General features: G+C 41.7%; 1 protein-coding gene across 7 annotated transcripts in view; it reads right to left on the minus strand.

Annotated features, from left to right (window-relative positions):
• TRPC3 (transient receptor potential cation channel subfamily C member 3) overlaps positions 1-13,495 on the minus strand; it is a gene marked incomplete at its 3' end in the record, with an annotated part of 62,385 nt that overhangs the window by 31,439 nt on the left and 17,451 nt on the right. For 5 of the 7 annotated variants that reach the window (XM_082316123.1, XM_082316121.1, XM_082316120.1 and 2 more), the window contains one exon: positions 3,152-3,923. In XM_082316123.1, coding sequence (XP_082172249.1) covers positions 3,152-3,892 — 741 coding nt within the window. In that variant the 5' untranslated portion in view covers positions 3,893-3,923. Of the gene's footprint in view, positions 1-3,151; positions 3,924-12,988; positions 13,354-13,495 lie in introns of all 7 variants that reach the window. The other 2 variants (XM_082316118.1, XM_082316119.1) reach the window with 1 other exon arrangement.

A 13,495-nucleotide genomic window follows, 5' to 3' on the forward strand; every position in this document is an offset into this window, starting at 1 on the left:
TACTATGAATAAATCATTAATATCATCAAAAGTGCCTTTAAACTGACTTGTCCATTTTCTGTGGGAGATGAATTATTTTATCCATTTTTCTTTACCCTGAAACAATTCTGCTCAGTGTTGTGCTATAGATTGAATTCAATTGGAATACTTAGGCATTTCCAGGGAAGATCCTACAGGAGAGTGCACCAGAAGTCTATCAGTCATTCTGCCTCATAGGGAGTGCCAATGTCAGACTAGAAACCTTCTCCTCTGGGACATGACAAAGCCCACAGTTATTAGCAAAACACATTCAGATGACATACCTATAGAAAAGAAAGCACTGAATAGACAGTGACAAATGGGACTTACATGAAACGTGGCAAGCTCTCACAATGGGCTTCTGTAAGACAGAAGCACTGCTTGCTTTCTCCTCGATCTACCTCTGCAGCTCTCAGTGCAGCATCTTGTATTACATCTGTGCCACGAGCAGCCCCATCATACCTGCCCACAGCCCCAGTGGAACACACACTCTTCTTATCAGCCATGCAATTTTAGCCCTACCTGGACTTGGTTTAATGGCGATGCTAAAAAATTCCTTGCCTCTTCTTTTTCCTCCTCCTTCCTTCTTTCCCTCCCTCCCTTTTCCACTGCCCCTTCTCCCCAGGAAGGGCAGCCAACCATCGATGCCAGAGGAAAACAAGTGACTCTCCTACCAGGCTTGGTAGAAACAAGAAGAATGTCCTGAGATGCATAAGAATCAGAAAGAAAAGAGATAGATGTGACGTCAATGAAGAAAGTAATTATTTCACTGGAATGTTTTACTTTCGATGAGAAGCTGGAACTTCCATGCTAGCAAGGAGCCAGGAACAATTTCTATTGTAGGTGCCAAAACTGCATTACTTTATACACTTGGCAAGGTTAGCAGCCATGTAAGTGCTATCCAAAAACAGTGAAGTCTGAAAATAGTGGATTTCTTGGGTTCTTAGGCATCCCAAAATACCAATGAAGCTAAACAGTTGAGAAAAAGAGGAAAAAAAAAATTGAAAACCAGAATATTTTATTCTGTGACAATTTAATATTTTAAAAGCTGAAGCAATTTTTTAAATTTCTGGTTTGAAATAAGAAGTCTAGCCAAAAAACATTGCTTTTTCTCCTCCAAAATTTCAAGCTATTTATTTTCTGACGAAATTTGTGTTCATGGTACCTATGATATGGGAGCTTCCCATGAGTTTTTATTTTTACTGACTTTTTTCTATTCAGTTCTAATCATCTACATCCTCCCCTTACAAAAACATGATACAGCTTGCTTAATTTAGCTTTTAGTGGCAGAGATTGTATTTTGGGTTCCTAGGGAGCTGCATAACACTTAAATTGAGTCCCCAAGCCCACCAGTGTTTCTGAACACAGGTATAATAACAAAATTTGTATGCAGTATCACAAAGAAAGGGATGGTAGGTAGAGTTTCTGAGGTGCCCACCCAGAAGAAAAGTTCTCTTAAAGAAACTGTAGGATAAAAAAAAAAGGGGGGGGGGGGGGAAGGTTTGTATCCACAACCACCAAAGTGTTATTCAGAGAACCCACAATCTCTGTCTTGGGCACACGATTCTGGAGACCCTGTGGCTCTCAGGTTGTTGGCCTAGTTGAAAAGGAATCAATGATAAATAGGACTGAGTTATACATATCCGAGATTTAACCTTCTATAATGGTCTCTAAATGAGGCACATAACTGGAATTCATTGTGTGAAACACACAAGCCAACAGGCTCTGTGCATATGATAAAATTCTCTAATTCTTCAATTTTATGTTCACAAAGAGCCTTCCCAGTTCAGTACTTTTTCAGCAGAGAAAAAAGAAAAATCTGACATTTTTCCTATACTCCTGAATAAATACATTAAGGAAGTACTCAATCCATTTGCCAAATTACACAATACGCAGCATAGTATGACGGTTCCTTCAGCAAAGGAAGAAGAGGAAAGGTTTAAGCTGACGTTTACACTTTATTAGTGCATGGTATAATACATGAATCCTTCTCAGCACTGAAACCTAATTTTTAAATTATATTTTTACTCACTCAGCTATATCTGGAGCCATTCTTTCTCAGGAGTCTAAAATTGTTTCTTCCTCTTGGTAAAGTTCACTTCATTAATTTCTGCCTATATTTCTCCAGGTTGTTGAATATTTCTTCTGAGTACTCCACAGTGTTAGCAATGCTTACTGTTGTTTGAAAAGGTTAATGCATCTTTTGCCTCTCTCAGATCATTTATGAAGATACTAAACAAACAAGCGGCACCCAACACCAACCTTGCAGAACCCCATTAAATTTTTTGCTAAAACGAGATACAATGCTGTTAATATCACTACTCACTGAGAACAATCTGTCATTCCCCAAGCTTAGCTTTTCTTATTACGTGCAGTCTACTGCGGTTTGACTTTTTTTTGTGGGGTTTGGCAGCGGGGAAGGGGGAAGGTGGGTGTTACTGTACTTTTCAAGGTATTCAACAGAACTGCAAAATCATTAAAAAAAAAAGCTCTGGGCAACAGTTAACAAGTCATTAATTGCTGACAGAGAAGCTGAAATACATAGAAAAGTCAGGGCACTGACTTTTCTAAACCAGACAGAGCTCAAAAACAGATAACAGAACCTACATCTGTAATCAGTCTAACAGATGGTTTTGAACAAGTGACATTTCTAAAAGGTGCATCAAAAAAAACATTTTCTGTATTCTTAACAATTTAGAGACACCATTCAAAATTAGTATAAATAAAAAAGATGGAATAAGGTCAATGCTGCAGTATGCTCAAGAAAAGCATAATGTTTCTGCTTTCTGCACTTACACTACTCAGTGTTTGTAACTAAAAACGATCTTCGTCTGCTACAGCAACCAAAATTGTTTTCCGTCTGCTGCAAGGTTATCAGAATACACACTGTCCCTTTTTCCAATTTTCTCCATACACAGTAGGTGCAAAAGCAATTTCTTTTCGTTAAAAATTCTTTTTTAAAGGCTTATGTATTGAAAACTCAAAATCAAGAACAAAAGAGACAGTAAATATCATGAAAGCATTTGCAATTGAGAAAGTAAAGACACAGGAAATAATTTCAAGCATCTAAGGACATCATGAAGTAGCAGCAACTTTAAAACAATAACAGAGAGAAACACCAAAACACCATTACCTTGAATTCTTTTTCAATGTTGGCCAATTTGGCAAGTTCATTGCTGAGTTCTAGAGCAGTGAGTACTGGATCTTCACTGGAGAGGGACAGATAAGCCGGACTAGCCAGTCCTTTGTATGCATTTATTCTTGACCTAGAGTGACTGAAAGAATCATGCTTTTGCTTCTCTGTACAGTCATTACATTTGCAGAAATAATCATGAGGTCTTTCTATCCTTGCTCCTTTCATCAGTAGCATGTGCACGACTTCGTATTTTTGGCAGTGGGCAGCTAAAATTATGGGAGTGATATCTGGAGAAAAGCGGGTACCATCTTCGTCATAGGAATAAAAATCATCATCCTGGAGCTCCTGCTCACAAGGGCTCAGAGTCAGTCGCTTATTTACTGAAAACCCAGGATGATTCAAAATTGCTTCCACTATCCTAATGTAGCCCTTGCTGATTGCGAGCAGCAGGGCATCTCCAATCCGTGCCAAGTTCTCTTTTTTTAACAGAAGTTCTGTCACTTCCAAATGTTCATTCCCTACAGCAAGCTGCAAGGCGTTTTGGCCCATGTAGTCAACACAGTTGACATTCAGTGTTTTTGACTCCTCCAGCATTTTGCGCACCACAGGTATGTTCCCATACTCTGCTGCATCTAGAAAGCGCTCTTCTTCAGCCGTCAGACTCGTGCCCCTGTTGTTGAACATGAATGCTGGGCCTCTAATGGCCTGCCGCCTTCCCTTTTCCCTCATCATAGTCATACGTCTCAGAGATGGGCTTTCTTCAATGTACCTAATGAGAAAACAAAAAGGTAACAGAATTTCACTATGTTGGTTATTTGTAGCTTCCACTTCTCCTGTGGCTACAGAAATAATGACTTATTTTGTCCCTTGTCATTTGCCCATCTATTGACCAGAAGCATTCTTTATTGTGATCTTTCTGCCTTCATGCTTGCTTGTCTGCAATCTAAAGGCACTTACAGGTTCAAGGCCACAGGCCATTTCTGTTTTGTTAGCATGGTCAAGAATTTTTTTTTTTTTAACTTTATGTAAGACATCTCTTCAGAAATCCCTCCCAACTCACGTCAGTGTGTATGTGTGTGTGTGTGTGTGTGTGTGTATATATATATATAAAATGAAAACACATCTATTACACTACTTTCAGTAGTAATTAATACTGTCCACCACAGGCATTCAAACTGATGGTTTAAGAAAGACAATGTTACTGCTTACCGTATTGTAGTTTACACAAATGAGAGATGAAAACAAGTTTTCTTCCTGATGTCTTGCCAAGCAATGAAGCCTGACCTCATGCCTTCAAGTGGTACTACTAGAAACTTTAACCAAATCTGGAAGATTCTGCTCACGAGTCAATTTGGTCAAATTATAAGTCTTTGAAAAACAACAGTTCATACAAGTTCAACAAACTTTCTGGATGCTAGTAACTAAACTGCTCACAGATTCCAGACACCGGGCATGATCCAGTGTAGACCGGGATCAGCTCACTCCAGCTGGACTTCTACAATGGTGTGGGTTATGTTGGGCCTGTTTCCATTATACATCTACCATTCCAGGAGCTCAAGGGAAGAAGCTATCTAATGTCATTACATGAGTGTGTGTGTATATATATATATATATGTATTTAAAAGCCCTCATGTATTCTTGTAATACGATCAAGAAAAATGGCAAAGTCAAAGAGCTATTGAATGAGAATGAAAATTGGGATGGCAGGCTGCACTAGAAAGAGGAAACCTTGGTGTAGAAAACTGAGATTGTTTAGGAAAGGGAACTGAGAACCGGGGACACTGTGAACTCCTCTCAAAAACTGGTTGCAAAAGCAGAAAGAGGGAGAAAAGAAGGGGAACAGGAGAAAAGAAAGAGTGAACAGGCTAATTCAGAAAACACAGAAACTGGAATTATGAACCAGTGAAGATACTGGTTGAGAGCAGCGGGGAGCAAACAGGAATGGGCTGAGAGAACAGACAGATCAGATGCTGAGCTGGATCTAGCTAGGTAAGGACACTAGAGAGGGGAGAGGTGGTTCAGAGAAGCAAGACGAGGAGTTGCAAAGAAAACAGACCTAGGACAAGAGGCTGAGGAGCGGATGCTACCTAGCAGGAGAAAACAACAGGAAACAACTGCCTGGCGAGGTCTGAAACAACAGAATAGATGGATCAGGCTAAAGTGGTCACAGCTGGGGGAAGAACATAAGCATTTATGCCTACCAAAGCAGAGGCCAAAGGCCTGAAAAGGTACTCAGGATACCATAACCTTCTTTCACTACCACCTGCGAATAAATGCAAAACCCATCAGCAACCTCCTTTTCCTTTTTAGTCCAGCTCAATACTGAAAAAGACGGCCTCCAGCTGCTACCAGTTAATCCATTAGCTCAAGGGATAGAGATCACTTGAGCTGATTTGATGGGCACAGAGACACCAGTGCAGCTGATAAACAATATATGAGTTAACGGAGGGTGTGCTTTGAATACATATAACACTATATATATGCTACATAGAGACAAACAGGCCTTAGAAATTTCAAATTTGGTCCTTAAGTCCTATGTGCCTCTGTTCCTCATCTATTAAAAAGGGACAGTTGGCTCCCATTTTACAGGAGCACTGTGAAAATTAATTTATTCACTTCGGTGAAAAACTCAGATACAGGAGTAAAAGGCCAGGCAGAAAAACTGAAGAGGACATTAATCCTTCTACCCTCAGTGCAAAAGCCAGGCAATGCGCATTAAGAGAGATGTGGGTCCACATAATGAATGCTGAGGGCAAAACGAAATATTAAACAGTCCTTTTTAAGCAAACCCCATCAGTCTGCAAAAGGACAGAACCAAGGGGAAAACAGCACGTGCGCCTTTGGCGCACGCAGAGACGAAGCATTTAAGTGAACATAGTTGAAGCTGCCCATGCAGGTTCCAAAGCTGCATATCCTATTTGCTGCAGGTTCAAATCCACAACGTGAGCAACATTCTTCTAAATGCAGTCTCTTTTTTATTTTTTGTGTGATCTTTCAACAATGAGCTAAGCTATATTACCGCTGCACAAAATATGCCTGTTGACATCACTGGATTTCCCCATACGCAGCAATGTCAGCCCTAATGGTTTTCACTGGGCATAACTAATTCCATTCAGGTTATAAGAATATGTCTGGCCTTCCAGCTATCTGCATCAGTTGTAATAAATTCAGTAAAACATAAAATCTTAATCACTTTATCACAGCTACAAATATCATAAAAGCTAGTCCATGCTCTGAACATTTCAGTTAACACAAATGGGCAGTTCCATTGCAGACCAAGTGAAGAGATTGTAATACTCATTACCAAAGGCAAGTCTCTCCTGGGATGAAGCATTTGATCTTTTTACATCTTCAGCTGTGGTTGGTGTTTCTGGGCTACCAGAAATGGCCTGGGTGGCACTGCAGTATAAGCAATGCTAATTGGTATTTACTTTTTGAAATACGTGCCAAAACTGCTCTGCCAAACATGACACGATCCATCTTTTTTCACTTCTGTACCACTTTCTTTAAGTCTATGAAAAAGGCTGCATGACAGAGAGGATTTGTGACCCTGTTAAACGCAGAATTGATTTAATGTCTTAAAGCTCAGGCATATTTCACATTTGGGAGTACTCAGATATAAAGATTTGAGCCTAGAGTGCCTGTGGTGAACAGCCACAGTATGCTACTACCTTACTCCCCAACAAAATGGGAAGTAAAACCAGAAATATTGTCTTTTCATAGTTACCTTTTAAACAAGATCCTATTGTCTGCAATGCTGTTACATTTCTATTCTTCCTCCACATCTAAAAACACACAGCTATAGAAATGTATTTGTTTAGCGTAATGTTATGAAGAAAAAAGTGTGTGTTAAAAAAAGTAAAAAAGACAGAGAACAAATTGACTCATGCTGACTTCTTGATGTAAGACTCTAAACTGCCATCCTGAATCTCATTTATCCTTTACAAAATACATAACAACACATTTATCCCTATATATTCAGTGTACTTTTTCAGCATATTTTGAAATATGACACTTATTTTCTGTTTTATCTATCTTTCTTTCAAAACCCACTGTCTGACTGAGGTGACTCATCTGACTTTTTACAAAAGAGATAGATCCTTCCAAAGGTGTTGCATTAGAATATCTTCCCAATAAGGAAGATTTTCTTAGCTATAAATCTTGTGACAGAAATGATATATTTGAAGCGACTGCAGTATCTTCTCAAAATAAAAATAAAAGCTGCTTAGTATTTTAATGACTAAAATATTGCCAAGACCTCCTGAAAAAAAATAAAAAGCAAGAAGTCTTGTACAGCACCACACTGCCAGAATACCGTTAGGTTCATCCATAGCTCCCACCTCTCTTCTTCCCTCCTTCCCTCAGCAAATTCAAAGACCTTGAAGCCAGTGCAGCTCTGGTCAGAGTACTGCACGCAAGAAGCATCAGGTACAAGGTCTCCTATTCCATTTTCTGCTCTCCTGTTCTTACACTTAAGTTTTTTAAGCTATCCCAAAGCATGAAGAAAATGGTTAAAATTTTAGTTTTAACTATTTAACCATTTTCGGCATGTTTTATATGCAATATTTGCCAACTGAAGTAATCAAACCAACAAAATCTCAAGTCCCATCCCTAAATATTATTAGACTGGCTTAAAAATATGATTAAAATAGAACTCAGTGTGCATTAATTATTTGTGTTCTATTTCCTAAAGCCTTTAAAGTTCATATTCTCAACCCGGTCTCTGTAAGGAGCTGACAACTTACATAAAAAGAGGGAAGGAGAGATGGAAATCATGATGCTCCTCTTCCCAACTGTTCCCAATAATTGAAAGAACTCAAAAAATTAAAAATCTGTAGAATGCATGGCAAAAAACCCCAGAACACCAAGCAAGAAAAACGCCTGATTTTTTAAAGTGTAATTCTTCAGCAGAGATACACCATGATGTTAAGCAAGTTCTAGTCCTAGTACACAGGTTGCATAATTACACTACGTAGTACACAGCAGGAAGGTGAGAGGACAGAATTCAGGCTCCTTTTGCTGATCTGAAGCAGCAGCTGAGCCCCTCCATTTTTTCCACAACTATTTTTCACATTTCACAGCATAAAAATGGCCAAGGTGTCTATAAAGCTTCAAGCCTCTGTTTGCTGCTCAGCACAAATAAGAAGGATGGAATTGGAGAGGAGCAATCACGTTAACAAGTACACCAGTTCCACTGCATCTAGACACATTTCCCTTGGCCCTAAGCATGCACCAGTTAGGCAGCTGTTTCGAGGAACTGAAGAGCTTCACTGGCAAGAAAGAACTTCAGAAACTTCCAGGTTGGTACACCAGCCTTCAGAATCATTCATTCATCAGTATAAAGCAAGGATGGTCTTAATTGCAAGTTTATTTCTTTAACGATACTGCTACCATTAGCCATTTGCCAGCTTAAGTCTAGTTCATTGCTTCCTATTTAGGCAAACTCTCAATAACTTCAGTGATAGCTGTAAATGAACATAACTCACTACAAGACAATTAACAATTAACCAAGATGTGACAGGACCCTAACTCAGCCTCTTATTGAATAATATGAAAGCAGGACACCTCCATTTCAGCTTTGCAGCAGAACTCTCACATTAGTGAGGCCACGGCTCCTAAAGGAGTATACCACCTTTCAAGACCTTTACCTAATGATAAGTTATCCCAAGCTTTCAGATAGACCAATGTTATGTACACTCTGAACAACTAACTGGTTCATTACATACCAAGTAATGTCATAAGACACAAAAACCTATCCCATGTTCTAACATATTTATGTTTACCTTAAATATTGTCAGTTAAAATGTATGACCTTCATATGGGCAATAAATATTTAAAAAAAAATTTCCACTAAACAAGCAATGGCCACTTGTCTCTTGTATGCATCACGTTTACTACAACCTTACATTGCATCGTATTGTTGCCTGGACAGTTACTGCTACGTACAAGGCTAGAAATTTGAGCAGTACAACAACTGCAAAGGACTAGAGTAAGCGTTATGATTCCTCTGCTTCTACCATGGATTATTTCAATTACAGATTTCTACTCTGTTAGCCTACCCATCCCTTTTCACGTTCAAACTTTCAGAATTGTAGCAGAAGGACAGAAATGGGGGACAAACAGTTGACCTGAGTATTCCTTGTGTTCTGCTGTTCATTATCTCATCAACAGCAGTTCAAAAGATTTATAATCTTGTTTCTATTTTTTAACACTGCAAACTGCATAAGTTATTTAAAAAAAAAAAAAGTTAGAGAAATAGAGGTTTCATTCTGGGCCCTCCCAGATCCATAGCACCATATTCTAACATTTGTACCAAAGAACAGGCTGTTATTCTCCCTGAACTACTAAATGCAATAAAAGATGGCATCAACGATTTACAAGCAGTTTACGCCACTGCTAAACTGCAGTACAACATTAGTAATCTCGATCCTATTCTAGCCCCGAAAAGGAAATTGAGTCCAGTAATTATGGACAGATCAGATAAGTACATCACAGAAACACCGATGTACACGCACATTTAAAAGCAACACCACCAGAGTCAGCCGCACAGGAGACGCGGGTTGTGCCTCGTTCTGCCAAAAGTAACTTCTGAGATCCCAGTTTTAAAATTAAAGAATGATAACTGCCTTACTCCCAAAAGTAAGTGCTTAGACACATGAGCAGCATTTTGGCTCATGACTCCTGAGATCTCTTAAACTAAGCGGTCTCAAATGTTTGCTGTGTTACCATCACAGGAAAAGACTGTGCTGTTCCACGTGAGGTAGCAGCTCCCGGCTCTGTGCAGGGCCACAGGCAGTGTCAGAGGAGCAACCCCCCAGCCTCACTGCCTCTCCCAAACGAAGGCTTTGCCGTCCCTCCAAGCTCTGCTACAGTCACGTGCGAGAAGAGGCTGCTGGTAAATTTGTTTCTTCACCAGTAAAAATAGTGTCACGTTCACGTATGTTTGCATGGAAGCTTGTGCATGTTCCACACAATTTGGGAATCCCTGCACCAAATCTAAAATGTATTAAATGAGAGCTTCCTCCGCCCTTCTATGAACTACTGCCTGGGCTTTCCAGAAGAGGGAGGCTAATTCAGCTGAACAGCAGAACATAAATCAGGCCAGCTGCAAGATTTGACTCAGGTCTATACTCTCCCACTGGTCTGAAATGACATAATCCATCATCCAAAATGCCCTCATGTCAGCTCACAGAAGTTCTGACTCCGAACTGGAAAGTATTAGTCAAAAAATAGAACAAAACACAATGAGATATCAGGAGGAGGTGTACACATGCTTAGTTTGTTCCTTCCCCCCTCCCCGCCCCACAAACTATGCAGAGCTTTTTCCTACCATTACTCTTCACTAACTCCTCAACAGAAAATACCAACCACCTGAATTCCTGTGGGGAAAAACAGGACTGCATTTGGATGACAGGAGTGCATCTACGCACACACAGAAAAAGGCAAACATCTCACCAGGAAAAAAACAAGTTAATAGGCCTGCAGCAACAAGCCCCTTTTACACTCAGTCCTTTATTTGTGTTCTGTCATTCTACCAAGAAAAAAAAAAAAACCCTAAGCAGTGATTTTTCAGAGACTCAGGAAATCAGGCATCCAATGCCTACATCATTTAATTTACAGGTTTTGTCCACATTTTTCCCACTGGGACATATAGTACCTTGTGAAAAAAGTATTACATCCAGTCTGCACTCTTAGTGGGAATCTGAGGTTAATTACTTTTTCCAGCGATATTTGGCACAGGAGGGAGCCAGCTGTACATCGACAGGTACCTTGCACAGGTTACAGCTTTCAGAGCGAAGTATTTCAAATACCAACTAGGTGCATCTTCTTGTGCAAACTACTTCGCATCTTCCTGCCTCTTTCCCCTTGCACTGTTTGTCAGTACCGAATAATCAGACAACAAATTCGTCCAGTCAAGGATTCTCATACTTCACTTTGTGCACACGAAAGCCTTATGTTTGTCAATCTGTGCGCATTATGAGCAAACTGATATTCATATTTATTTCATTAACATATGCTATGATTTTAGGCATTAGCACCAGACACAAAATATTACTCCAGAAGAAAAATCCCACTGCTATGCCGAGGATGACCATGGGCACATAACATGGAAAATGGTAGTTGTGGGTCTTTTGCCTCTATGCCCTGTCAGTTCAAGACACTTCTATTACATTGATTAATGTCAGCCCTTTTGTCAGTCCACCGGGCAGTGGCTCGCAATCACTGCTGTCACAGACTCCCAGGACAGGATCACAGGAATTATATACTAGGAAGCAATTCCAACAGATGGAGCTCGCTCCAGGCTCAAATGCCTACAGCTGTGCAAACTGAACTCCAGTTTTATTCCCTGGTGGCATAATACCCATTTCTTAAAGAAAGGAATATGCCAACAGTTCTAGGAGAACACTAACCTAAGAGGGATCCAGAAGTTTAGGACTCGTAGCTTACAATTCATCTGAGCTAGCTTCAACTGTCTAAAAATAAAGTGTTCGAGCCTAAACTAATCCTCTAGGCTCTTTTTATGGTGAATAGAGAAAAGACAGGCACCTCAAGAAAGAAGATAAATGACTACGCTCGCTTGCCCACTGCTATTCCCTCTCTCGTCCCATCAACTATAGAGGGAGCCTAGGCGAACAACTTAGGCACAACTAACTTTCAGACAACTAAAGACATGTGAAAGACTCTTTCACTTGAAGTCTGGGTTGCTGGGTAGAGGGTATTTGTGACGAATTTCTGCAACTGGGATGGTAAAAAACGCTTTTATTTGTGGTTATCCCCTTCTAAGCACTACTCTAATTATTTCTGTACTTCACAGCTGTCTCTAGGGTGACTTTAATTAAGGCTTCTTCTATAAATGCTGAATATGTTAGCTTAAAACTCAAAATAAAGTGTTTGTCACCTGGTAATTAAAATATTTAATTAAGAACTAAATATTGTCCTGAAAGTACAAAATACTCAAGTAATCCTCAGAGGTAAGTCTATCTAAACTGCACCGTGTTATAAAAATACATTAATAATTCACGTACAACCTACATTTTCTAAGTCAAAGAAAAGAAAGTTAACATCCCTATTAGTAAAATTGAATTTATTTCTTTTGCAGTAAGTTTAGTCATGGTCAATATTTATATATATATGATATGCATCTTAAAAAACAGCAAACTGAAATTTTGGAAGACAACATCACAGGGTAAGATGCACCTCAAGAACTGAGGCTTTTCTGCAGAAGTGTCCTAGATTTCTGTGGGGAGTCAGGTTTTATCACAGCCTAGATTTTTAATAAAATATAGAAGAGATGCATTAGCGCTGCTAGTACAAAAGGGTGCAATGGGTTCTCTAAACGTTAGCTGAGCCAATAATTAGGTTTTCTCGGCAGCTATGCTAGTAGCCGGGGAAAAAAAAAAAAAAAAGAAAAAAAAAAGAGAGAGAGAGAGAGAAAAAGGAAGGAAGAGATGAAATCCCTTATGCCCCGGCACCCTGCCTGCCTTCTGCTACTTGCTGCCCGCCCTGAAGGAGCAAAGCCGGGGGCTTGGGGAGGAGGGAGCGGGGTCCCAGGGCAGGGACCGACCGGACTATCCCCTCAAGGCGCTTTCTCCCAAGTCTCCGCACCTCAGCCATCGCCAAGCCCCTCTCCCCCCTCAGCATTGCCCCTCTGCCCCTCGCCGCAGCGGAGACGCCCGCCTGCCGCCAGGCCGGGCGGGCTGCCTTCCCGCCGGCGGCGCTTCCCCCGGCTCCGCGCTCCACAACTTGCCGGGGGCACGGCGGCCGGCCCCCCGCGGCTCCTGCGGGGAAGTTACCGGCCAGCGGCCCCTCAACCCACCCCCGGGCCCGACTTACATGGTGCTGGCAAACGGGGGGGGCGGGTAGTAGCCGTAGGGCTCCCGGAGGGTTTTAACGGCTCTTGGAGGTGGCGGCGGGGGCTCCGGCCCCCCATTGACGCCTCTCCAGCCGCGGCGCCGGCGCTGCTGCTCCTCTTCCTCTGCCCCCTCCTCCTCCTCCTCCTCCTGCTGCGGGGGGAAGGTCACTCTCCCCTGCTCCTTGCCCTTCCTGCTCTTGCTGGACATGGTCAGGGTCCCCTCAGGCGGCGGCGGCGGCTGCTGCTGCTGCTCCCGCTCTCGGCCGGCCTCGTCCGGCAGCGTGTGCGGCGGGGAAGGAGGCAGGAGGAGGAGGAGGAAAGCCCTGCCCGGCGGGGGACAGAGCACCTGGAGAGCACAAAACCCTCACCATAAAACCACCGCCGCCCCTCCGCCCTCTCCTCCTGCCGCCCCTCAGGAAGGCGGCGCGATGCGCGGCCCGGCAGCGGGACCCGGGAAGTGCCGGCGAGCGGGGAGGCGAGCAAGGGAC

This window comes from Platalea leucorodia (assembly GCF_965183815.1).
Source record: "Platalea leucorodia genome assembly, chromosome: 6".
In the NCBI taxonomy this organism is placed as follows: Eukaryota; Metazoa; Chordata; class Aves; order Pelecaniformes; family Threskiornithidae; genus Platalea; species Platalea leucorodia.